The 27,711-nt window shown below is 35.1% G+C and overlaps 1 protein-coding gene across 1 annotated transcript in view; it reads left to right on the top strand.

Moving 5' to 3' along the window:
- PKD2L1 (polycystin 2 like 1, transient receptor potential cation channel) overlaps positions 1-27,711 on the top strand; it is a 505,878-nt gene that overhangs the window by 116,177 nt on the left and 361,990 nt on the right. The window contains exon 3 of the mRNA XM_044056364.1: positions 7,607-7,734. Coding sequence (XP_043912299.1) covers positions 7,607-7,734 — 128 coding nt within the window. The remainder of the gene's footprint in view (positions 1-7,606; positions 7,735-27,711) is intronic.

Here is a 27,711-nt window from a genome sequence, read left to right as displayed (position 1 = left end):
TAAAAGATTGTATTCACTTCATTTCTATAAATTCCCTTGAGATGCTTACATGTTTTTGTCATATACCCCCTCAACCTCCTTTCCAGTAAGGAAAACCATGCGCTGTTTGGTTCTCCTGCTCTATTCTGCTTCTGTCCTGTAAGTTTTCTCATGAAAAAAAATAGATTTCTAGAAAAGGAAACAACCCTCCATTTGCATTCTTATTAGTTATCTGTACACAGAGATAATATCTTCTTGTCTTTAACCAGAATGTCTTTTCCTTTGCATGCCAGTACTCTGTGTGCTCTCTTTGCAGCTTTGTCACGGTGCTTGTTTACATTTAGATCATCTGATGATTACACAGGACCCTTCTACTTTTGTTGTTTTTGCTGATTCCTGCCCGATTGTAAAATTTTGATTCTTTCTGTTACTTCTTGTGTATTATTCATAATGCATATCTTTGTATTTAAAGCAAAATTAGTCATTTTCCTTCAAGAGCTTTTGCAATGTCAGTTACGTGGATATCAGAAAGACTTGCCCTAGTAATGAACCCTGTCTTACTCTACTTGTAACCATTCTTTCAACTGAAAGTACAACATTTGTTATGAATGTCTGTGTTTTTTTCCAGCCAGTAATATATACCCAGCTCCTCACTGTATAGTTATTTAATTTGTTCACTAAAATATGTTGTGTTTCTCTGTCAAAGTGCTCACTGAAATCTAAACAAACCACATCTGTGGTCCTTTTACTGTGTTCCACCTGGGTTAACCAATATGAGAACTCAAATTTGCCTGATATTAGGTGTTTAACTTCAAAGTATGTCAAATTCTGTTTTTCAGCAGTGGCTACATAACAATATATATAAGTGAGATCTCACTAATACGTATATATCAATAGTTTTTTTGCTTCCACTGCTGTGAAGGAGATTCAGATCTGTCCTCTTCCAATTTTCAAAAAAAGCCGTTTCAATTTTAAAACTGGTTTAATAGATATAAATTCATTTAAACCATACTGCTTATGAGCAGCTAATCTAAAAATCCATTGTAATTCATTTAATTTTGACCTTGTGATCATTGGCATAGTAAACACCTATGAACCTATAGGTAGAAGGATTTTCTAACCACCAGAGAGACATGGTGGTCAAAGGAAACTGTTATCCACCTATGTACCCAAGTCTCTGATGACTATGTCAAATATAAGTGGAATGTTATCTATATGGTAAATAATATTGATAATCGATTTCCCGAAAGTAGCTATGCTGCATTTCTTGGCGTTAATGGTAAACCCGTGATTATTAGACAAAGCATTTGTTTAGTCCAGCTCTTGCTGGAGAATTTGAGAATCATAATGAGATTTGATAAATGACCTCAGTCTGCAATCATCAACAAACATGGATAGCCAAAGCTTCCCTTGATATCAGCTTTTATGTCATAAAAAATATATACTAAAAAGGAGAAAACCCAGCACAGAGTCTTGTGGGATACCACTAGAGACATTTTTTTCTAGAGCATATACTCCTTATCTTAATGGTATGGGTTCTGCAAGTCAGCCGGTTACCAGTCCAAACAGCAAACAACCAGCAAAGGCAGCCACCAACTCCAGAATGGGAAGTCAATAACTAGCATGAACTGATAGTCTTAAAAGTGAATTTGAAATTCAGTTTATTTAAGCTTTAAAAACTACAACTTTAGCTTTTTGTCCACCGACAAAAAGGACTACTTCAGAATGACAAACAATGATAATAAGATAGTTTATATTAAGTTAATTAAAAATTGTTGAACAATGTTAACCAATGAACATCCAGAAGTAATTAACTTGTTTTAATGCTTCTATGTGCTTAAAAATAAAGTACAGAAAACTAGAAGACAACACACTTAAAACATGTAACACATTTCAATCGGTCAAGGGGACTAAAAAACATGTATAAAACCATATTTAGTTAAATAGCAGCTTAAGTTTAAAATAAATGAGCCAACTCAAAATCACATCATTGAAAACAAGCATTGTTTTCTGTAAAAATATGGACATCATTTTTTACCATAAGTTGATAAATGAATAGATGAATAAATTCCATCCTAAATTTCTTAAAATAGTAAACAATAAATATTTATACATCAAGTAACAATTAAATAAATAGATAAACTGTGTTTGTATATATTTCTTAGTTATAATTTCCTAGCCTTTTCTTTAAGCACCAGAATCAAAGAAAGTGAATCGTTTAAACTGGGTGGATGATTAGCATCCAGCCTCATTTGCCACAGTAAAGCCTTAGTCTCTATTTTTTCTTTCTTTCCATGTTCATTCCTTATGGTTGTGTGTTATTTTTCCTAACATGACAAAAGAAACATTTTTAAAATCCTTGCACTCCAAGGTATGTTTATATAGAACATTACTGGTATTACATTTTGAAATGTCATAATAATGTTTGTATATCCAGTTTTTAAGTTGTCGCTCTGTTTTTCCCACCTATAATGGTGTACAGGTGAAAACAGAGCTGAATAAACTAAGCCCTTGCTAGTGCAGTTTCCCCTTGAAGATAAATCACTGAATTTATGCTGTTACTTAATGGAACTAAATTCTAAAACATATTTACATTGTCTGCAAAAGCTACATTTCTTAGTGTTTCTATTCTCTTTGCATTCCAGAGGTGTGTATTTGTTAAATTCAACAATGTTCTTAATGTTGTTTGCTCTTTTGTAAATAAAAGCTGGTTTCTTTCCTAAAGTTCTTTGTAGTTTATCATCACTTGTCAAAATACACCAGTTATTTAATATATTTTTCACAATATATGTACCAGCACTGTACTGTACAGTAAAAAGCCCTTTTATATAAACTGACATCAGATGTCTTTATTAATGAATTACTATTACATAAATACTTGTCAGTTATAACTTCTGTATCTTTATGGTAAACAAGACTATTTTTGTCCAAATTTAAAATAACTCGTTTACTGGTGTTGATCTCATTGTTCAAGCTGATACTGTGTAAAGGAATATATTTCACCCCCCACCCTTCAAAAAATGTCATCACTGATGGCCCTTAATAAATCATAGGGATATTCCCTTTCTAAAAACATTTTTTTCTAACTTAGTTCTTTCAATATCAAACAAGCCCTTGTCCGAAATCATATAGGGCAACCTTACAAATTGCCCTTTACTAGGATTTAAAAAAAAAATGGGTGTGAACTTTTGAAATATAGATAACTATTTGAAAATGCTGGTTTTATATATATATTATAAGAAAAACCTTTAATCTCTTTAATAATAGTGGTATCAAGATAATTAATTTGCTTATTATCAATTTGACTGGTAAACTTCAAAAATGTAGTTGTTTCATTAATGTATTCAGTAAATTCTGGGATAGAGTCTGAACCCCTCGTCCATAAAATCAATATATCATTTAGAAATCGTAAGTACAACTTAATGTACTTAAAAATGAAGAAGGAAACAGATGTTTACTTTCCCATGCAAGCATCACTAAAGTTGCATATATAGAGGCACAAGCTGCACTCATTGCAACAGCTTTGGTCTGTTTAAAAATCTCATCCTCAGACCAAATAAAATTGCTCCTTAAGACTATCTCCATAAGTTCAAGCAGTAAATCAATATCACCAGATGTCAAAAAATCAAAACTTCTAAGGGCTTCATGGAATAATTCTAAACTAGAGTCTTGGGGTATACAAGAAAACAAATCTATTACATTGATGGTTAAAAGGGTAACGTCACTTCCCCATAATTCTGGTTTAATTCTTCCTAAAAAAATCCCAAAAGTTCCTAATCATATGTGTAGGCATCTCTTTGATAGATTTCAACATTCTGTCTATCATTACTGCAAACTGATACTGCAGCTGAAACAATAGGGTGGATTAATTATAATCGTATGTGACTTTGGTATTCCAAAGTTAGATGACATCAAATGATTGTTTTTTTTTTATTGTATTTGTCAATGTCCAAATATTGCTGTAGTAAACCCTCCTCTAAATACTGATTCATTTTGTTCTATGCTATTTTAACCTCATTGATAGAGACTGTAGTATAAGACCCACATTCATAATGTATTTTTAGCATTTCTGCACTGTAATTAAAACTATCAAATAACACAACCCCACAGCCCTTGTCAGGCTTCATAATTCTGACAGAATGGTCCCTTTTTAATTCTTGCAGTAGGGAATATTCCTGTTGGTTTAAATTGTAGCTATTTGTTTACATATTCCCTCTTGCGAATTGTTTGTCGAGTTCACGTTCACAAGTATCGGCTAAAACTTGTATAGTGGGGTTTTCGGTTGGCATTGTTAAACTTTTATTTTTTAATGCCTTTTTATCTGTAATATATTCAGCTGCAGTGTTCTCAAATTGTGCAGCAAACTTCAACTTCCTGACATATAGTTTAAATCCTACAAGAGTGTCTACTAAATTGTACATGGCCATTCGTACAACAGTAAGCCCCTTTTCAAAAAGAGAAAAGCAGTCATTGGTTATTTCCAAACCACTGTAATTGTAAATAGTAAAATTATTAGGAATGGTAGTGATACAGTGATTTCCCAAACACAATGGCACTAGGTGAATTAATTTCAGTTAAAATGGTCTGTTTCTCAAAAAAACCCTGCTCCTCCCTCTCCCTCTCATGTGTGCGCCTCGTATACCTGTTCTGGATTGTTGACCCGGAGGTCCATGGGTTTTGTAATGTGATGGGTTTCCTTGTCTCACTAACCTCTTGGAACTGCAGAGACCTGGAAACTCTAAGGGGTCAACATGTAATTTCTCATCGTCATTAGTTGGGTCCTGTGGAGATACTTCATCCACAGAAGATACCTGGTTATCTATTGGGCCCCAAAGGTCAGCATTATTATCTTGTAAAGGACTAGGAACAATGTGGTATTCTGTTTAACCTGTAAGGGAAATACATTCTCAGAACTGTACTGCTATTTGTCCCTGCCAATTTCACATGTTTTCTATTCTTTACTTTTTCCATTTGAAGATCAACATTAATAAATACATTATCATATAGAGTTTTATGTGTGGAAAAAATAAATCAATAATAATAGCATCATGTAACTGTTGAAACTTTTAAACTCTCTGTCAAACACTTGTTGTTAACAATCAAAGTTAAAAGTTCAAGTCCTTGTTTGTTGAATAACTCTATCAAGTCCAATTGAAATTTGGACCCAGGTATAATACCATTCAGAAATTTGAAATACCCAAGACCTTTTGGACCCTACCCAAATGAATGCATTGACTCAAATATGCATGTTCTAGTTGTAAACATATTAACTGTGCAAGTTTCTTTTCAAAATGTAAAATCAATTCTTGAGCCACAGGAATAAGTTGTTGCTTGGGAGCCAAAGAAAAGTCTTTACTTAACCAAACACCAAAATTAAATGTTTCAGACTGATCTGATACATGAGATTGTGGAGTGTTTCTATTAGAAGAATGGTTGCAGTTAGATAAAGTACTTTTTTGTTGATTAACTTTAACAGTTAGTTCCTGGTGGTTGGAAGTACTATTACAAACAAGTACCTGTCCAGTGATTTGTAGTAGGTTAATGTTGAGCTGGAAATAGTTTGTCAATAATTGCAGCATGGGGGATAGTGTCAAAAACCTTGGCAAGGTCTGGATAAGCAGTGTGGACAGTATGTCACTAATCCATGGACTTAGTAATCCTTTCAAAGAACTTAAGGTTGAGCAGGCACAATTTACCTTTTACAAAGCCAAACTAATGTATAGCCAGGGATACAAAGTCACCTATATCATTGTTTTGTTCATCTGTAATCCATTCCAAAGCTTTACAAATAATACTAGTGAGACTAATAGGCCTGTTATTGCCAGAGTCAGTAGAGAGGTTCACTATTCCTCAGCAGACATCCTGGGTATTGCCAGGACCTATGGAAGTAGAGTTTTCAATTTTGGAAAGTGCCAAAAGGACTTTGTTCAAGTTGATCTCAGGAGGAGTGTATGACAGGAGTATGAAGAAGATATTGACTTTCCGGATGTCATATAGTATGTAAGTGGAAGACAATAAGAATAAAAACAGAGGTCACCACTACCTTGTCCAACATCATAACTGCCACATTATTCTGCCTCTAAATATAAAGGTAGGCTAATTTCTTATTAAAACAATGTCCAAAAAAGCTTTAACCATAAATAATCTTTCAAAGTGTTTGATTTTAACACTACAGTTAAGGCACATCAGCATAACTGCATTAATCAAGTTCCAGAGAGCTGAAGAAAAGATCTAAATGGCAGATCTCTGCCTTTCTCGTCATTGTCAACTCCACATTTCTACCAGGTCATGTTTACTGTTGACCAAAATCTTTACATGGCAGATATTGCTTATTTAGGCAGACTAACAGCTTCTAAACTATAACTTTTTGTTTTCCTTCTCTGGATTTAACTAATCTCCCTACACATCTCTTGTTTTGAGATTTATTGTCTCATTAAATATCTGAGTGTTATCTTCTCAGCTAATTGAACACTACCTCTAATATAACATGCCAAGCTTTGATTTTATTGCATGTCTTGACCCTGTTCTACATTTTCAGTCACACTTTCAAAAAAAACATTACAAGATTAATGTTTTTCCTAAGAATAGCATAAGGCTTGCTCATTCAGTTTTGCTAGGCCTTTTGGACCATAACAGTGCTCAGGGTTCCTCCTCCCTATCTTTTTAGACAGCTTTGAGACTCTCCCATAGGCTATTAATACTGCAGCAACAATCATGGAAGGATGGTAAGTTCTGTAAGAGTAGATGTCCAACCAATCAGTGTTTCTTTCTCTTTCTTTTAAGTTTGCGGAAGGTGGGCTCATGTATGCTTTGCACCTCTTTTTTAATTTGTACATACGTATATAATTGCCCCATTTTTGCTTCAGCTGCTTGTCTGAGGCAAGAAAGTCCTGAGGTATTTTGCATCCGTACATCATTTATGTACTTCTGCCTCTGTTGGGCTGAGGTCATACTTTGGACATGCAGCACTGGCGAGGGAGCCCAGGCTTTGTTATGTTTGCCGGATGTATGCCTACCCTTGGCAGGATATCCTATACATTATTAATAGTGTAACAGTGATTAGTTGCATATGTACTCTTATTGTAAGTTATTATACTACTTTTTCAAATGTCTGAAGCCAAAATGAAAAATCTGAACTATTCTATGCATACAGTATTGGAGCTACAGTTCTTAACTAGGTTGTTGGGTGACAGTGCAGTTTATATTGTTGAGTGTATGAAACCAACTACGTGGACAATGTTCTTTCAAAGATGTCAGTCTCATTCCCTGTCTCCGTGTCTGCATGTATCTGTCTCCTTTGCTTTTAGAAGTGATACAGTTATTTGAAACCATGACAAATAGATCATTGCTCTTAAAATTTGATGTAATGGACATATTTTGTATCTTTTAGCAAGCACAGAGCTGTGCATTAAAAACTTATAAATGATATAATGTGGGTAATAAGGTATGATAAGTTTGCATGATGCAATGTAATGGATCACACGATATGTGATTGATGTTATCTTCTTTAAGAATGTTTTTTTCAAATACATTTAGTAATCTGAATAAAATATCACCAAGTTCATCTTCTACAGACTGTGCTAGCACATTATAACCCTGAGCTGTCTTTTCATTTTTTCCTGGTTAGTAACATATGGAATGACAAGCTCAAGTGCATATTATTACACTAACGTGATGTCGAACCTCTTTCTCTACACATCAGGAAGCAGTGGAGTCAGCTTTAACTCGATTGGTAGTATGAGCGACTTCTGGAGTGTGAGTACAAATAGACATTTTAACCTCTCTGCAAGTGAATTTTCTTGTCTGTTGTTAAATTAGTAGTTATGGTAAGGTATGTCAGAGTGATTCAACAAATCTGACTGCGCTTTATAATGACATGGAAAGATTTTCCACATAAGAGTACTAAGGCCTTAACTGTAGTGTTTGTTGTTTGCTAAAATGAGTGCAGTATATTAAGCAAGAATGTTTTTTCTTATTAGAAGATAAAACTAGATATTGATGTGTCGATATAACTATGTTTCTTGGATCCTTACTTACCACAAAGCCTTAAAAATCATGTCTAAAGATGCAAAACACTCTTTTGTTTTCATAAGAAATGGCCATTTCGTACCTATTTATGAATAAAACAGTTTTAAAATTTGCTTCAGAACACAGAAGGCAAAATGTACCGAGCCGTGTTTACGGCATGAATATTCCTGGCTGGGCATGTGGCACTTACGTCACGTTGGTTTCCAGCTGTAATTATACTAGATTACTGTAGGTAGGTAATTGTAAATTAGTTATGTAATTGCCATACCATTAAATTAACAGTTTGGCAATTACATAAATAATTTGCAATTACCTACCTATGCTAAACCAACATAATTAGATCTGAAACCCTAAGTGATGTAAACACTGCCTGCCCAGCCATAAATATTCCTGCCATAAACACGGCTCGGTAGATTGTGTCTTCCACATTCAAAAGTAACCTTTTAAACTTTGCATTTTGCAACCTTTAAAAAAATTGTTTCCTTTTCTTACAAACACTTATTAGCATGCATAAAAATGCATGTGAACACCATTTTGTTTGAAAAGTTTATTTTGCGCCATTAAATATGATCTCTCAGAACAGACGTATTTGACGTGAAACAAATATGGGATGTGGGGAATGGTAAAAGTATCTTCAAACATTTACAAAAAGACTGCTGACTGAGATTTAATGAACAAAACAACATTAATGTATAATAGCATCGTAGTATTTCTCATCCTGTGGCACAGCAGGATAAGACCCTGACTATGCCCCATTTGGCTCTTGACTCTATTTCAGTTACTGGGCCAAGCACTGAATGAGCTGAGCAGGGAAGGATGGAAATGAGTAACCAGTGCCAACTTCCCCATGGAGAGTGACATTTGGGAAAAGACATGTACAATATGGATTGAAGAAAGGTCTCTGGCACATGCACACAGCTAATGAATCCATCACACTTTGGCTGTATATATATATATATATATATATATATATATATATATATATATATATATATATATATATAGGGGTCTGCCTTCCTTTATCGAAATTACAATTACCTAAATAACAAAATCCTGAGACAACTTCTTCAAAGGATGAACTATTCGAAACCTCGGATCACCAATATTTTATACAGGGAAAAGAACCACTTGACCACCATTGTGAACCTTGACCTTCTTCCCAGTGTAGTGCAATCTCGTAGATAGTATATTTAGTTAGGGGAGTGTGGGGAGTGCAGCCCCCCACATAAGGGAGAGTGGGGGGTGAAGCCCCACACTTGCGTGGATTTAAATGTGTTCCTTTGTGTTATTTTGCCCTGGTGGCCAAGTGATTCTTTTCCCTATGTAAAGTATCAGTGATCTGTGGTTTTGAATACTTTGTGTTTCAAAGAAGTCATCTTGGGATGTTGTTATTCAGGTAAGTGTAATTTTGATAAAGAGAATAAGACCCATATATATATATATATATATATATATATATATATATATATATGTGTGTGTGTGTGTGTGTGTGTGTGTGTGTATATATATATATATATATATATATATATATATATATATATATATATATATATATATGTATAGCTCTACTTTGACCCATCAATATACCACACTTTGGCTGTGTGTATATATATATATATATATATATATATATATATATATATATATATATATATATATATATATATATATATATATATATATATATATATATGTGTGTGTGTGTATATATATATATATATATATATATATATATATATATATATATATATATATGTATATATATCCCTTTCACAGGGAAAGGATTTTGGCAGTCCGGTCTTTAGGTTTAACGTTGTTTCAGAGAAGTGGAGTCGGGTAAGTAATTTCGATGGGTCAACATAGACCCATACATAGAAATGACTCCACAGAGCTGACTATGAAACCACTGAACATATTTTATTGAATTGAGTGCTTTCGTCAGGCGTTCACCCCAAGACTTCATCAGAATAATTAAAATTATTAAACATCTCACTAAATCCAAAAATACTCCTATCACATGTCTAAATTGTACATCCTCATTGGTTAAGACCTAACACTAAGATTTAAAAACTGAGCATCCTATTCCAAACATATTACTAATTAGGGCATGCACAATAATCTAGCAAAATTTATAGACTATATTTCATACTGTAAAATATATAAAAAAAAAATCTGTCAAGTCACTCATGTATTGTGATGAGTAATTAACAATTCAATAAATTAACCTAAATATAAATAAAAATGTTATAACCAAAATCATAATAAATGCAAATGAACATTAAACCAACCAGTACATGTTTGTTCTATGTATCTACAAGTGAAAATCAGACTTAAGTTTTAAATAACTTGAAATGGATAATGTGTCATTTAATCCATAGTTGTTGGTAGCATTACATCTCAATTGCCAGAGTAGTTCCTTGTATTCAAGAAGTAACTCAACAGGTCCACCCCTGGTCCCTTCAAAACAAACTTGTTCCAAACAGAAAATGTAAAAGTATGCTTTGGATACTCTATGATATGCTTAGCCAAGGCGTTGTTCATGTTGGCCCTCCTGATATCATATGTATGTTGATAAATACACTTTTATAATATATTGATAGTTTTGCCAATATAAAATTGCTCACACACTTGACAAATTGCAATATAAACAAGGCATTTAATCCTAGCCAAACAAACTTTTCCATAACTCCTGATACACACCATATTAGTTTCTAATATTAGGGGACACTGTGCACACCTTCCACATTTACGCATATACCCATCTTTCTTTCCAGAGTAGTTACCTTCTAATACATTTTTAAAACACCTATCTCTCCTATATACTATACAGGGTTTATCATATATATATATATATATATATATATATATATATATATATATAGTGTGTGTGTGCATGTATATATATATATATATATATATATATATATATATATATATATATATATATGGATCTACTTTTCTTCGTCTAAATTTCATTACTTTGGTAAAAGAAAAGTTGATGCCCACTTCAGCGAAAGTGCACTTCAATGAAAGTGCACTTTCGCTGAAGTCTAGTCGCCAGATCAGCTGACTAAAAAAAAAAACATCTTTTGCACGGGGTCAAGCCCCCCTGCACCCCCCACACCCCCTCTGGTTTCATCTACTTGTTGGTTTTTACAACGTGAAAAAAGTTCTACAATTTAAAGAAGCATTTTTTTCTGGACTAACTTTTGAAAAGCAACTTGCCTCTTTGAATTTGCTACCATGTGGCTGGTTTGACTGTTTGACTCAATGTGGATGCTTTTTCAGTCACTCCATTGGAACTTTCATGGCAGTGTGCTGACAGTTTACACTTGGGGTAAGAAATAGACTTTTATTTTCACCAGCGATTTTGCTGGAAGAACTTCAAGTGTACAAGTACTTTCTTCTGTTTGGTTTCATCTACCTGTTGGTTTTTACAACGTGAAAGAAGTTCTACAACTTAAAGAAGCACCTTTGCTGGACTAACTTCTTAAAAGCAACTTGCCTCTTTGAATTTGCTACTATGTGGCTATTTTGACTGTTTGACTCAATGTGGATGCTATCTCAGTCACTCCATTGGAACTTTCATGGCAGTGTGCTGACAGTTTACACCTGGGACTGTGCTTCAACTTGGCATTACTCAAGGAAAAGGTACTGAATTATTTAAATACACCAGCTTTTTATATTGTTTGGCTTTTACATGTGTACAGCTGTTCTTAGTGTTTTTAAGAAAAGTTTTTTCCGTGGCCAAGTGTGCTTTGACTTGATAGATTTATACACAGTGTGTAAACACACCAGCTAGTTTTATATAAGCTTTTTGAAAACACACTTGAAACGTTTGGTACTTGTTCACCTGTATTACCAGTACAACAAGGAAGTACCAAGTTTTTAAGGTGGCTTACTGTGATGTAAAACCTTTTGGGTTACCTTGAGCAAACTTTTTTTATAACTAATAAAGATTGTTGTTTCATCCTACCACGGAGCCAGGTGGTTTTTGTTATTAGTTAATTCAAGGACGTATGAGAGCTATCCAGCATATCTATACGAGGCAAAACATGCTCATTATAAAATGCAATGTGTCACATCCATTTTGTATAAAAATGCTTTTGGAATGGACAGAGGGTATTCTTAAGGGAATTGTTGCTGGTCTAATGCTATATTATTTAATGAAAACCTTGGATATCAGTTTCAATGTCCAGCCATTCTTAAAAGAAATCATTTATTTACCCAACAGGATGCCTAAAGTAGTACAGCTACTGCTATATGGTTGTCAGAGACTGGGTCAAAAAATGGCAATGTACCATAAATGTGATATTTATCACTACTGAGAAATCTTAATATTACCATTAATAAGAATGCAATTTCTGTTTCTGATTTTCCCTTTCTTAAAAATAAAATGCTTGTTCATTTACTTAAGAATGATGGACTGTCCTCAGTTTGAGAGCTATCAAATCTTCAACAATTAAAATCCTATGAGTATTTCAGGCTAAATTTAATTAAAATTGCTGCAGTGTAGTTGCTGAGAGGTTCTATCTTATCAGTCCACAGTTGCTCATAAAATGTTATCTTGGATGAGCAACATATCTCTTAAAACTTTTCTGTATCCAAAATCTCTCTCTCTCTCTTCAGATATATATATATATATATATATATATATATATATATATATATATATATGTATACGGGTTCCCTTCAGATGGTCGAACTTTTAAAAGGTCGACTTTCATATGGCCGAGACCATATGATCAAACTTTTAAAAGCTCAACTGGTCTGAATGGGGATCTCCATAGGGAGTGGAATGGGAAGATTTCCCTTTACCACAATGTAGTGCGATCTCGGAGTTGGTATATTTAAATAGTGGGGGGTGTGGGGGGGAGCAGGGGTGCTTGCCCCCCTGCTAGCACCCTTTAGTTTTTTTTTTTATTTCTTTTTTTTCACATTTTCGAACATTCAAATGTTCGATCATATGTTCGATTATGTGAAGTAGACCCATATATATATATATATATATATATATATATATATATATATATATATATATATATATATATATATATCTACTTTATATTGTCAAAAAAAACATGTGGAATTCATACAATGTTGAGACTACTTTGTTGAAACAGCATGTTATCAACACCCAGAACATCACAATTTCACTCCAGGAATTGGACCTCTTGTCCACCAACACAGGAAAAACAAAGCAAAGCAAACACACCTGTGTGGGGAGCTTTGCCCCCCCCCACAGCCCCCCAGCTAAATATACCAACTCCAAGATTGCACTATAGAGGAGAAAAGGACAAGGTTCACAGCGGTGGCCCAGTGGTTCATTTCCCAGAATGAAATTGTGATGTTCCGGGTGTTCGATAATATGCCTTTTCAGCAAAGTGTTCTCGACATTGTGAATTTCGCATAAGTGTTTTTTCAACAATATAAAGTAGATTCATATATATATATATATATATATATATATATATATATCAAAATAGTGTTCTAAGCATTTGCATCTGTTAGAAATTGAAACAGATTGGGGGATCATGTATCATGTGGAGGCTCCTTTTAAGCATCTTCTATTTTCCAGGTCTTATCATCAACATTGCTGATCATTCATAATAATTATTGCATGAAATCATAAAATGGATTCATTTTGACTTTAATTTCTCTAGGCTGTGAGTTTTACTCTTAAAAAGTGACTGATCTATAGCATATTTTGTAACTGTTCCAAAATAAAACATATCTTGCTAAAAGTTATCAGCTCAGCTCAAAGTTTTATGTCATCAAGAACTCATCACATAGGTCTACAATATTCATCATGAATAGGAATTTATTAATTTCTACAGCTGTATAAGATCTTGGAAATTTTAAAATAACTTAACCTGGTTTTAAAAGAAATTCCCTAGTTTATGGACTGTAGTATCAACAGATATGTTGCTACTTTTTTGGATGCTGGGTGTGGAGTTATGCCTAATGTTTAATGTGTCTCTCTCTTTATCATCATCAACCACCCCCTTTTTTTCCATTTTTCTACATGGGGTCAGGATTGTGTTAGCTGTCACCATCTCTCTCAATTCAGTGCCATACTTCTGCCTGTCTCTCACACAATCCATCCACCTCGTTTTATCTTACCTTCTTCCTGTCTGTCCCAAATCATCTGCACCAGATTGTCTTCTGCTTTCCTACAAATGTGCCCAAACCACCGTAATCTGTTCTCTTTGATCTTTTATGCAATTGGAGCTACTTTGGCTTCTGCTCTTATGTTGTCATTTCTTCAACTGTCCCACAGTGTGCATCCTATGACCCTTCTCAGGCATTTAATTTCCATCACCTCCAGCTTTCTTATCTGCTCTGCTTTTATTCTTCAGGTTTCTGTCCCATACAGCAGTGCTGCTCACACCACTGTTTTCTACACCTTACTTTTCAGCATCTTTGGCACTACACCTAACACTCTATGCCAGTTGTCTAAAGCCCGTCTGATTATAGCCTTGACCTCTTCATTCAGACTTCCTTTCCCCTCACCCACCTCTCCAAGATTGCTGTAGTTACTAACCTGTTCCACAGTCTTCCCTTCTAACTCAATTCTCAGCATCTTTTGATTTCCCCAATTTGCTGCCATCACCACAGTCTTATCTGTACTTAGTTTCATCCTATGTGCATTCAGTTTTGCATTCCATTCCCCTATCCTTTGCTGAAGTTCATGCTCAGAGTCTGCCTGTAATGCCATATTGTCTGCCTACAGCAACTTTGTTGATCTGTCCCATCTAACCTGTTTTCTAATGTAGTCCACCAACAGTATGAACAGTAATGGGCTCAGAGCTGAACCCTAGTGCACACCTACTCCCACTGGGAACCCCTCTGTGAAACCAAACACTGTTTGTACTTGAGTCACTGAGTACTTGTACATAGCCTGCACTAATTCTACCAATGTTTCTGGGACTTCCAACCACTGAAATACTGGCCAAATCAGCTTTTTTGGGACCTTGTCATATGCTTTCTCCAAGTCTAGGAATGCCCAGTTGGCCTCCTTCCTTATCTGTATCTTCTTCTCAACCATCTGATCAGGTCAGTTGTGCTGCATCTTTATCTGAATCCAAACATTTCATCTTCCATCTTACTTTCTACTGCTCTGCGTATTCGTTTATCATTCATCCTCTCCACAACTTTCATGCAATGTGACAGGAGTTTGATGCCTCTGTACTGCCCACAGTAGTGGATATCCCCCTTGTTCTTGTACATTGGCACGAGTATGCTTAATCTCAAGTAATCTAAGATATGCCTTTCTCTCCGCACTGCTATGAGTACCCTCAGCAGCCATTTCTCCCCATCTCACCCCACATCTTTATCATATCTGCTGTGACCTCATCTGAGCCTGCTGTCTTCCCTGACTTCATTTTCCTAAGGCTCCCCTTCTTCTTTCATCGTAGGCTGTGTCTGGGGCAGTACAGCTTTTGTGGGGATTTCTTCATTCAGAAGCTGCTGGAAGTACTCCTTCCCTCTGCCTTTGATGAGTTGTGAACTGGTGAGCAGGTTGTTGTTGGCATCCCTTATGAAGGGTGTCTGACTATATTCTTTATATTTCTGTCTTTGTTTTGCAACCTGATATAGTTTCTTTCTGTCACCTACTGAATCACTTTCGAGAAGCTGGCAGAGTGCATCCAATGCTCTGTTTTTTGCTATTGGAATTCCTTTCTTAGCTTCTTTGTTAGACACCCTTCTGATCCTTGCCTGTCTTTTCTATCTCCCACTTTTTCCTGCACACTTTCCTTCTTTTGATGACTTCCTGGACTCCTGCATTCCATCACCAGCTTTCTTTATGTACCTTATATCCATACTTGGCTTGGCCACATATCTGTTCTGTAGTCCTCACACATGTTGCCTTGAGGTGCAGCCATTCTTCTTCAACTCCACCTATTTCCTTCTTTTCATGAGGTGCTAGAGCCCTGAGTAATTCCTTTAACTGTCGTACTTTCTCTCCATTCAACTTCCAGGTCTTCAGCCCGGTCTTTGTTGAACTTAGAGCCTTCTCTGACCATTGCTTGCAGCTGATTGTGGCAACCAGTGGTTTATGCTTTGGGGGTTGACTTTGCAGTCACTGATTCTGTCCCTGTGCCATTTTTTTACAAGGAGGAAGTCCACCTAAGCTGCATGTTGGCCATTCTTGTATGTGATCTTGTGACTCTCTCTCTCTTTCTGAGCCATGTGTTAGCTACTAACAAGCCATTTGCCGGGCAGAAGTCTAGAATGGCCTATCCTTCTTTATTCTTGTTTCTCATCCATGTAGACCTAGGCAGTCCTCATATCTTGTTCTTTCTGCCCTGATATGTGCGTTCAAGTCTCTCATTATCAACATCAGTTCTTGTTGTCCTGCTTTATCTAGTAGGTCCTGCAACTGCCGTATGAATGCACTCCTTTCCACACTATCACAACCCTGCTGTGGGGCATAGGCTGAGATTATGAATACTGCCCTATCATTATACTGGAGTCTGATTGCCATGGGTCTGTTACTAATTCTAATGATATCCTTCACTGCCTTCTGAAGCCTCTCTCTCATTACAATTCTCAAACCATTTCTAGCCTATCCTCCTCCTGAGTAGTAGATTCTGGATCCCAAGCCACTTTCATACCTCCTTCTTGCTATCATGTCATCCACTTCCAAGCTCTGTCCTGACAATGAACCTACATCGAATGTAGCTTGACAGGTTGATTGGTTTAATGTCCAACTTTCCCTCAACAGAGCTAACCCAGGTAACTCAGACTGGCCAGCCAGTAGCTTATTGACTCAGGGCTGCTGGACTTTATGGCAGGCACACACTGGACAATAGGGGCACATAAAATAAAAAGAAGAATGGCAGAAATTGGTGGCTCAGATGAATAAAATGCAGATGCTTCACAAGAAATAGCGTATAAAACCTTTAATCACCGCTTTCATCAACTGACTTCCTCAGAATATTTAATACATGTAAAACACACCTTTATATACACCTTCTAATCAATTCTTAATTAAATAATTGATTGTTAATTAAAAATACCTTATATATTCAAAAACTCATAGTTTTAAAAAATAGACAATGATAATTCATGTTGTTTATCAATGCATAATTTTCTGTGTTTTAAAAAACATTTTATGTTAATGGTTTCATTTAGACCAGGTGGATGGTCTGCTTTAAGTTTGATCTGCCACAAGGTCTCTTTTTGTTCAAGGTGGTTTTTAAAATCACCTACCCTTAGATCTTTTTGGCAGACCTCTACTACAGTGAAAACAAATTTCTTAAAATTTGTACAGACAGTTGAATGTTTAAATAATACACTTTTAGGGTCTTTTGTCTTTATGTAATATAAATGTTCCCTAATACGTGCTGCCAAGCTCCTAGTGGTCATGCCAACATAGAATGCCGGGCAGACCGTACACAGAGCAATATACACTACACCGATGGTGTTACAAGAAATATACCCTGGAACTTCCAAAGTTCTGTCACTTGTAGTTACAAAAATGTAGGGACCTGTGGATATATACCTACAAATTTTACAATTGTAACAACAAAACATACCTCTTTTAACTATGTTATTTACTCTTGTAGAAGTGTTGTCCTGTTCTAATAATTTCTTTATATTGTGTTCATTTCGGAAAACAAAGTTTGGTTTGCTTCCTACCACTTTAAGAATCTCACTGTTTCCCTGTATAATTCTCCAGTTCTTTTCCAGAGCTACTTTAATACACTTAGCATCACTGTTCATAGCCAAAGAGCAAACTAATCCAGGGTCATTAGATGTGGATTTTACCTTGTTAGTTGTATCTGTAGATTGTTTGTTTAAAATTGCTAAGTAGTGTGTATGGTATTTATTAAAAATTTCATTACCAATGTCCATCACTAAATTCTCATCATAGCCTCTATTTACAAACAAAGACATGATGAAATGAAATTCTTGTATTAAATCACTTAATCTACTGGTCATCCTGCAAGCTCTTATGTACTGACCCCTAGGAATATTTCTAATAATATATTTTGGATGGTTACTCTGAAAGTGTAAATAACTGTTTGTAAAAGTCTGTTTTCTAAAAATCTTACTATGAAACCTGTTTTCTTTTATGTCCCACCAAAAACATACGTCTAGAAAATTAATATTTAAACCTATGTTACCTTTTGTAAATTTCAAGTAATTAGATGTTGTATTAACTTCTTTGTAAAATTCATTTACTGTGTTGCTGTTTCCTTCTATTATAAAGATTAAATCATCTATAAATCTTGAATAAAATATTATCTTATATGTACTACTTAACTGAGACAGATGTTCAGCTTCCCACCACGCCATTATTATATTTGCATAGGCTGGTGCAGCCGGGGAGCCCATGGCTACCCCTCGTATTTGTTGAAAATATTGGTTTTTAAATACAAAATAGTTATTTTCTAATACTAGTTCCATAAAACTACATATTGTTGAAATTGTATTGTTAGAAAAAACAGTTTTCTTTGTTAAGTAACTTCGTACAGCTTCTACACCCTCACCATGAGGTATACAGGTGTATAGCGACACCACATCCAATGTAAAAATTATGTGTTTCTTGGGGTCAAAGGTTCCTTTCTCCTGAAAAATTCTCAATTTTTCTAAAAAATGCCAGGAGTCTTTAACATAGGAATCACATTTCGAAATTAATGGCCCCATGCTAGCATCCAAAACTAAGGAGATTCCTTCAAAAATAGAATGAGGGGCAGAAACTATGGGACGAAATGGGGGGTCAATTAATTTTTTGTGCGTTTTTGGTATTCCAAAAAAGACCCCTATTTTAGGACTTTCTACTAAACAGAAGTTGTATATTTCATTACTAATGTCGTCCGATATTAACGCTTCATAAAGAAATGAATTAATGAAGCGATATGATTTCTGTATGTCAAAAAAAGTTACTTTTTTATATTCATTTGAATTTCCCAAGATGTTTAGAATACTAGTTTCATAAACTTCCTGTTCCATAATAACTATATTCGAACCCTTATCACTTTTCATGAATCTGTAATGTCCTGCCAAAGTTCTAAGATTTCCTAATGCTGCCCTTTCAGACTTAGTAAGATTGTCAATAAAGTAATTTTTAGCTTTGAACACTTCATTTATGTCAGCTATGCACATTTCTTCATAGACTTTAATTGTATTGTGTAATTTTGGTGTGTAGCTTGAAGGTTTAATTAAATTACTGTTGGTAGACTTTAAATCATGCATCACATATATTAAATTCATCTTTCTAGTAAATTTTTTTATGTCTACCACAGTTCTACTATAATTTCCTCGACTGCATGGTACGAAATTTAAACCATATTTTAACACTTTCATTTCAATGTCGCTAAAAATGTGCTTAGATAAATTAATAATGTCAAAACATTCATTAGTTTCATTTAAAAAGTTTTACTGCGTGTCAAAACATTGCTTTTACTATAACTGTTTATCAATGTTTTTTTATTTTGTACTACCTCTTTGTTGGTGACATTCGTTCTTGTATTTCCACCATTTTCTTTTCTTTTGTTACCAACACCTTCTACACTATTGGTACCATTAGGTTCATTATCTAAAATAATTTCATTCTCATCATTGTCTGACATGACATTATTCTGATAAACATCTTGTAATAAACATTCAATATTATCATCTCTACCAGAATTAAAAACTGCATCTGTTGTATGACTGGCATGTGAAGCTAGAGTTTTTCCATCATTAAAACGCTTGTCAGTAGTGAAAGTAATTTGTTTCTTATATTTACTTTCACTTCCATTAAAAGTTCTAGGGTTAGCAGTTCTCGTGTTAACAGCAAAATTTTCATATGCCTTTTTATTTTTGTAGGCGACTATGTCCCGGTTCAATTTCTGTTGTTTTCTATTCGTAACGTCAGAGGAATGTTGTTGTACTTCCTTCGAGACTGTTTGAAAAAATGTTTTATAATTTTCTTCACTAATACGTTCACTTAACTGCTTCTCAATATCAATAATCTCATTTTTCAAATGTCCCATCTTCTGTTTGTTATGTTCTATTAACAATTTAAGAAAGTTTAAGCCAGCTTCCTTAAAGAAATCTACCAGTGTGCTAAACATTGTGCTTCCCAAACTAACGCCGTTTGGGCACTTAAAAAACCATAATCCTTTCGGCACTATGCCGAGTTCAATACAGTACTTAAAGTAGCAGTTTTCTAAGTGAAGTGATTTATACCTTTTTAGTAATTTGGTTAAATTTTCCTGTTCTCCTCTTGATGGTCCTTGTAGCATGGGGCCATTAATTTCGAAATGTGATTCCTATGTTAAAGACTCCTGTCATTTTTTAGAAAAATTGAGAATTTTTCAGGAGAAAGGAACCTTTGACCCCAAGAAACATAATTTTTACATTGGATGGTGTCGCTATACACTTGTATACCTCATGGTGAGGGTGTAGAAGCTGTACTTAACAAAGAAAACTGTTTTTTCTAACAATACAATTTCAACAATATGTAGTTTTATGGAACTAGTATTAGAAAATAACTATTTTGTATTTAAAAACCAATATTTTCAACAAATACGAGGGGTAGCCATGGGCTCCCCGGCTGCACCAGCCTATGCAAATATAGTAATGGCGTGGTGGGAAGCTGAACATCTGTCTCAGTTAAGTAGTACATATAAGATAATATTTTATTCAAGATTTATAGATGATTTCATCTTTATAATAGAAGGAAACAGCAACACAGTAAATGAATTTTACAAAGAAGTTAATACAACATCTAATTACTTGAAATTTACAAAAGGTAACATAGGTTTAAATATTAATTTTCTAGACGTATGTTTTTGGTGGGACATAAAAGAAAACAGGTTTCATAGTAAGATTTTTAGAAAACAGACTTTTACAAACAGTTATTTACACTTTCAGAGTAACCATCCAAAATATATTATTAGAAATATTCCTAGGGGTCAGTACATAAGAGCTTGCAGGATGACCAGTAGATTAAGTGATTTAATACAAGAATTTCATTTCATCATGTCTTTGTTTGTAAATAGAGGCTATGATGAGAATTTAGTGATGGACATTGGTAATGAAATTTTTAATAAATACCATACACACTACTTAGCAATTTTAAACAAACAATCTACAGATACAACTAACAAGGTAAAATCCACATCTAATGACCCTGGATTAGTTTGCTCTTTGGCTATGAACAGTGATGCTAAGTGTATTAAAGTAGCTCTGGAAAAGAACTGGAGAATTATACAGGAAACAGTGAGATTCTTAAAGTGGTAGGAAGCAAACCAAACTTTGTTTTCCTAAATGAACACAATATAAAGAAATTATTAGAACAGGACAACACTTCTACAAGAGTAAATAACATAGTTAAAAGAGGTATGTTTTGTTGTTACAATTGTAAAATTTGTAGGTATATATCCACAGGTCCCTACATTTTTGTAACTAGAAGTGACAGAACTTTTGAAGTTCCAGGTATTATTTTGTAACACCATCGGTGTAGTATATATATTCTGTGTAATGCGGTTCGTCGGCATTCTATGTTGGCATGACCACTAGGAGCTTGGCAGCACGTATTAGAACATTTTTATATATAAGAAGACAAAAAGACCCTAAAGTATTATTTATAAACACATCTGTGTGTGTAAATTTAAATTTTTTTTTTTTTGTTCACTGGTCTGTAAAAAGAAAAAGCCAAAAGTGATTTTATTTTAAACCTTTAAAAAACCAAAAGAGACCTTTGGAGCAGATCAACCAGACCAAAAGACCCATCCACCTGGTCTAAAAAACAAAAAAAATAAAAAAAATTTTTTAAAAAACAAAAAATTATGCATTGATAAAACATGAATTATCATTTTTTCTTATTTTAAAAACTATTTTTTTTTATATATATTAGGGTTTTAATTAACAATCAATTATTTAATTAAGAATTGATTAGAAGGTGTATATAAAGGTGTGTTTTTTATGTGTATTAAATATCTGAGAGTCAGTGTTGATTGAAGCTGAAAGGTAAAGGTTTTATCTTGTATTTCAGCATCAATTCTTTATCTGCATTCATCTGCCATTCTTCTTTTTATTTTAATAGGGGCACATACTCCACTCCCATCATTAGCATGGGGCCCTAGCATAGGTTGGGTCCTCAACCCACTTATCACAGAAAAATATCCATGCTCATTTGGTGACATTATTCAACATGACCGAATCACCTCCAGACATATTTTACATTGTCGAGTGGCTAGCCCTGCCACGTCTGTGATCCAAGGATACTGTGCACCACAGTAGATGCCCAAAGCTGTTGGTCTATGCAACTCTTCCTCCTATAGGGCATCATATAGAGACTGTGCTGATCCCCACAGCTCCATTAATTGGTGCGTTTGTGATGGAAACAACATTTCATTTTTTTGGAGGTGGAGCAACCCCACAAAAACACAGGAAGAACATGCAAACTCCAAACAGGCACTGGGTGGAGGTCAGGATCACACTTTGTATCTTGTGCATCAGAGGTGAAGACCTTAACTATTACGCCAACTGGTCTTTCTTTATACTATATGTTAACAACAGTGCTGCTTTTAAGAACAGATGTTAATATTGTATACACCAAAATGTCTAAGAAAATCTGTTTAATTCGTAAAGGGGTTATAATGAAAAGGCGATAGACAAAATCTCCCATGAGGTTAATACTTTGCACCCTACGTCTGGGAAACCATATTACTCAGAGAGAATGGCTATGAAAGAAAATAGCCTAAATATTAGGAAAAGAAATAAGACCAGACTAACACTAACATACTCTAGTGATGTCAATTTAATATGTGAAGTTATAAAGAGCAATTGGAAAATTCTAATGAGTGATGAGTCCGTGAGACACATTGTGGGGGACAGACCATCCTTTTTGTTCAGAAATGGTAAAAATATTAAGCAGTTTTTATGTAATTGTTCCGCAATTAACAACTCTGTTAAATATAACAGAATAGACACACATCAGTGCAAGACTTGCAGTTGTTGCAAGCATATCTTAAGGGAACAATGTTTTGTACATCCAAGAACAAGGAAGCAATATCATTTAAAAAGATATGCCAACTGTAAGAGTAAAAATGTGCTTTATGTCACCTGTTGCCATGCTGTGATTCCTTTTCTTGTTGGCAAAACGAATCGACAACTAAAGGAAGGGTTTCAAAACATATTAGTGATATTTGGCTTGGTGACACAAAGAATCCCCTTTATGGACATATTATGACCAATACATTACATTTTTTTATGTTCATCGTTCTACAAGTTATTAGAGACAATTTAAGGGGAAGTGATCTGGTTCTGCTGACTAAACAACAGAGATGAGATGGATTGGTGATTTCCAAGCAGACACACCCCCTTGTTTAAACACTTGTAACCCATTAAAATCAGCTTTGAGAGGGCATCATCTAAAACTTCACACATAGGTTCATAGGTTCATAGGTAGGTACTAGGCTATCGGCCCAAGGGCCTATGTAAGCCTAGCCAGCAAGGTTCCATAGCTTACACCACCCAAGAAAGTTATTTTCCTGTGCTACTGTCCAGCAGAGACACAGAAGTGATCCCCGGGGGGTATTTCCTATTTCCCATCCACTCATCAAGATTTTTCTTAAAGAGTGCTAATGAAGAACTTTGCTTGACATAGATGGATAGCTTGTTCCAGAGTATAGGAAGTCTCTGGGACAGGAATTTATCCCTCCAGTATGTCCTCTTTATTGTGGTGACAAGGTTTAGGTCCCTAGAGCGTGTAGCTCGGAGGGATTGGGATTTCTTTAGGTGTAGCATGTCCAGCAGCTCGGGTTTGACATAGCTTTATATGTTAGGCAGAGATCACCTCGGAGAAGGTGATATGCTATGGAGTAAAGCTGGAGTTTTTTGATGCAGTCAGTGTAGGGCATTTGTTTGAGGCCAGTAATCCACTTTATGAGGTACTTCTGTGGCCTTTCCAGCTGCTGCAGATGTCTTGTGAGGTACATTCCAAAAGGGATTGGTTGATTTATCTTATAGATGTCCAATGATGATATGGTGGTTTCAGATCTGAAGAAACACTTATCATACATGTTTTATGTGTTTTTAGAGTCATTAAAGTATCATTTTTTAGATTATCACAGTCTTAATTTTATTTTTATGATCAGAGTCGTTGGTGAAACTGTATTGTGGGTTATATATATATATATATATATATATATATATATATATATATATATATATATATATATATATATATATATATAAAGATAAAGATATAGATATGGATTCCTATCATTTGATAGAATCTCATCTGATCAAAACTCAAATGGTTGCACCCATTTGTCTGAAAACTCATTTGACTAAATTACAAATGATAGAAAACATTCTCCATAACAAAACACAGCATAATGCAATGATTTTGCAGGTGGGAGGGGCTGCCTCCTGCACTCCTCCTCCTTTAATAATATATAATAACTTCATGGTCATACAACTGTGAAGAAAATAAAATAAAATACCACACACAGTGATTCAGTGTTGGTGTACAAACACAAAAATCTACAAATTTGGAGGCATAGCATAAAGGGGGCTTTGCTAATCCACACATAATCATCTAGACTCACATCTGTAGCAAATACTATGAACAGAAATGACACCATCACATACTACCTATACACAGCTATACTTTTCTATAAATTGTGATTGAGTCAAGTGAGTTTTCAAGCAAATGGATTCAACTATTTGAGTCAAATGACAGAAATTCATACACAGAAACATACACACATATAGATATAGATACAGATATAAAGAGAGAGTGTGATATATAGTTAAATATGTATGAATGTATGTATGTATATAAATATATACATATGTTATATTAATACTTGTCATTTTGGCATGGGTCGTGGATGAAAAAGAGACCCTCAACAATTAACGGTTAATGAGTAAATATATCAATAAATGCATTATTGCATTTTTACCAGCTGTTACCCAGTATTGTACAATGCAGAACTGCTGTTTAGATCATAGATCATGGATTAGTACTAGGGTAACTGCCCTTGTGGGCCATTTTAAGCTTAGCCAGTTACACCATGTGAGAATCAAATGCTGCAACTTGTGTTTGTAAGGTAAACACCTTAACCATTATACCAGCCTCCCACCCCCTCTGTCTAAGAATTGCATCAGGATATGCCTACTGCACCTAACATTATCAGCATTACAAAGGTGAAGAAAGAGCACCAGGTGTTGACATACTCAGTGGCATATCATAAAATCTGAAGCTGTGTTTCCATTTCCAAATGTGGGATCTGTCTTCGATTGAGTGGCTAATTTATATTCTTGTACTCTTACCTCTGACCTTATTTGTCCTATGAATAGAAACCGTCTCAAGTGCTCATATTACCCATTATTCCTTCTGTGCAAACTTATTCTGATTTAAACATACTGTATGTTATTAATTCAGATAAAGAATATTTCTTCTGTACATCACATAAAAACATAAGAAAATATGGAATGTGTTTGAAATAAATGATGCTAGTGATGCTCATGTGTCTCTTAACAACAGGGCTATATTTTAAGAAAGTGGGTCGTGACTTCTTTATCTGCATCAGTTGCAAAGATGTGTTTAAATTTTCAAAATGACTGAAGGCTTGAACTGTACAAATTGCATTACTGTCCACACATCGTAACTGTGTGCAAAATATTGTTTGACTTCTATATTTCTAGAAACTATTTATTTAATATGCCTCGTGGTATTTCTGCAATATCCTGAATTTAGTCACCTAACCACTTATTTTCAATGCCAAAACAAAGACTCAAGGATATACGAAAACACAAACTAAAAGTAGTCAATGAAAGAAATGCCCACATTAATCATTAAATCATTAAACATGAATGGTAAAATGGAACAAATGCTCAGATTCGGACCATTACATATGCAATAATATTCTTTAGATGTAAGCATTCTGCTGTATGCTATTAATATGTATACACTCCATGAATATCACATTAATATAGATGCTAATCATATTGCTCACTGCTGCAGTAGCTTAAGCAATATTGGCATTATCCTGCCAAGGATATAGCAGACGGCCAGTTTCCAAAGCTTCTCGGCACCTTCCACACCCAAACTGTCTAGCAGCTTAAGCATATCTGGCTAAAAGACAAGCTTGGGTGCCAAGCCCTTCAGAGCTTTACAGCTGCCAAAAAGTATACTTCTCTGAGGCTTTCAAGGATTGGCAGTCAGCTTGTGCTATTCCTTTTCTGGGCAGATAAGTTCCCTTTGGGGGAAAAACGTTCCATTCAATAATTTTGCTTATTATTAACAATCTCCTCTTAAGAAAAATTATTTTAAAGCTAGGAGTCTGTATTTTAACAGACTGTCATGAGACTGCACTGTACTTTTAAACAGGAACACTTGTTTCTTCCTGCCAGTTAAAAGGTTGCTTAAAGTAACCAAAATCCATTTTTTTCTGTGGAGAAACTGTGTTTATTTTACTTTGTGGGTCTGGCAAATTGTTTTAAAGTGTTTTTTACTATATTTGTCTATGAAAAGTGACTTTTAAAGACTTTTAATTTTTACTGGCATTTGCTACTTGTTTCTCTGGGAAAGAGGCATCATTTTTGGCTTGACCATGGAACAATCTAGTGGTCCCATGGTTAGTTCTTCCACCCACAAAAACAAAAAGTTAAAGCAAACAGCCTTTGCCTTCACAGCAGGCTAGCAGTTTGCCTCAGATGTGAGTGAGTGACTCTGCTGTGACCTTTAGGTATACCGCAGACCACTCATCAATTATCCCGGACCCCTCTGGTGTAGCACATACAGCCTCTATATACTCTGGGAGTTACCTACGTTCTCTGCAGCTGCTGGGGTCCCCACAATCAGTAAGGGAGAACTACTCTCATTGGTCCTGGGAGAGAAACAGGGACGGCTTCCCTGTTTTGTCAGAATGTTGTTCTGATGCTATTAATAATATTGTTGCTCTCATTCTTCCTGTCAAAAAGAAACATAAAACTAAGCATGTATCAACTTCTCAACTTTCTTTAGGCAGGAGCAGTTTACTGGCTCTAGCTCAGGGTTTAATTCAGGATTTTAAGCCTCATTATACACTATTTTCTGGTAAAGTAAAGAAGGATGCCTCCTTTCCTGAAGAGATTCAAGATTCTGAATCTGGACAGGAGGAGGAAGGGACAGATACATTGTTTTCTCTCCAGATTTCTGATTCAGACTCAGAGGAGAGCTCAGTTTCTGACCATCCCTGCGGGGGTGTTTTCTTTCTGAAACTGTTTCTATAATGTGGCAGTGTTTTCAGAGGGAGAACGCCAAGGTTTCTCAGAAAATACTATGAGCTGTTACAGAATTAATTTCTCATGAGACCCCTGACAAGATTCCACATGAGAAAGACACAGTGGTATCTGAAGTCTCTTTGGTTCCAGCACTAACATCTCTTATCTTTTCAGATCCCAGTGCTCAGGTTTGTCAGAAGGGAAATCACTTGATGGAGACAGCAGATATCCCTAAATCCAGGTCTTTCATTCTCCTTCCCTGTTCCAAAGCAGTCTGTAACCACAGATGTCTCAGACTTTGCTTGGGGAGTTTCAGGAGGGATAAAGCTGCAAGGTCTGTGAGACACCAAGGACAGATGCAAGGACATAAACATAAAAAATATGCTTTCCCTGATCAAGGCACTCAACTCTCTGAGCCATCTTTGGTTCACAGGACATCTTTAAGTTGTTACAGACGATAATACAGTCCTTACGTCAACAAGCAAG

The sequence above is a fragment of the Protopterus annectens genome, chromosome 14.part0, assembly GCF_019279795.1.
Source record: "Protopterus annectens isolate FY-2018-M chromosome 14.part0, PAN1.0, whole genome shotgun sequence".
Taxonomy (NCBI): Eukaryota; Metazoa; Chordata; order Ceratodontiformes; family Protopteridae; genus Protopterus; species Protopterus annectens.
Note: the sequence above shows the minus strand (reverse complement) of the source record. Positions and strands in the feature narration are given on the sequence as shown.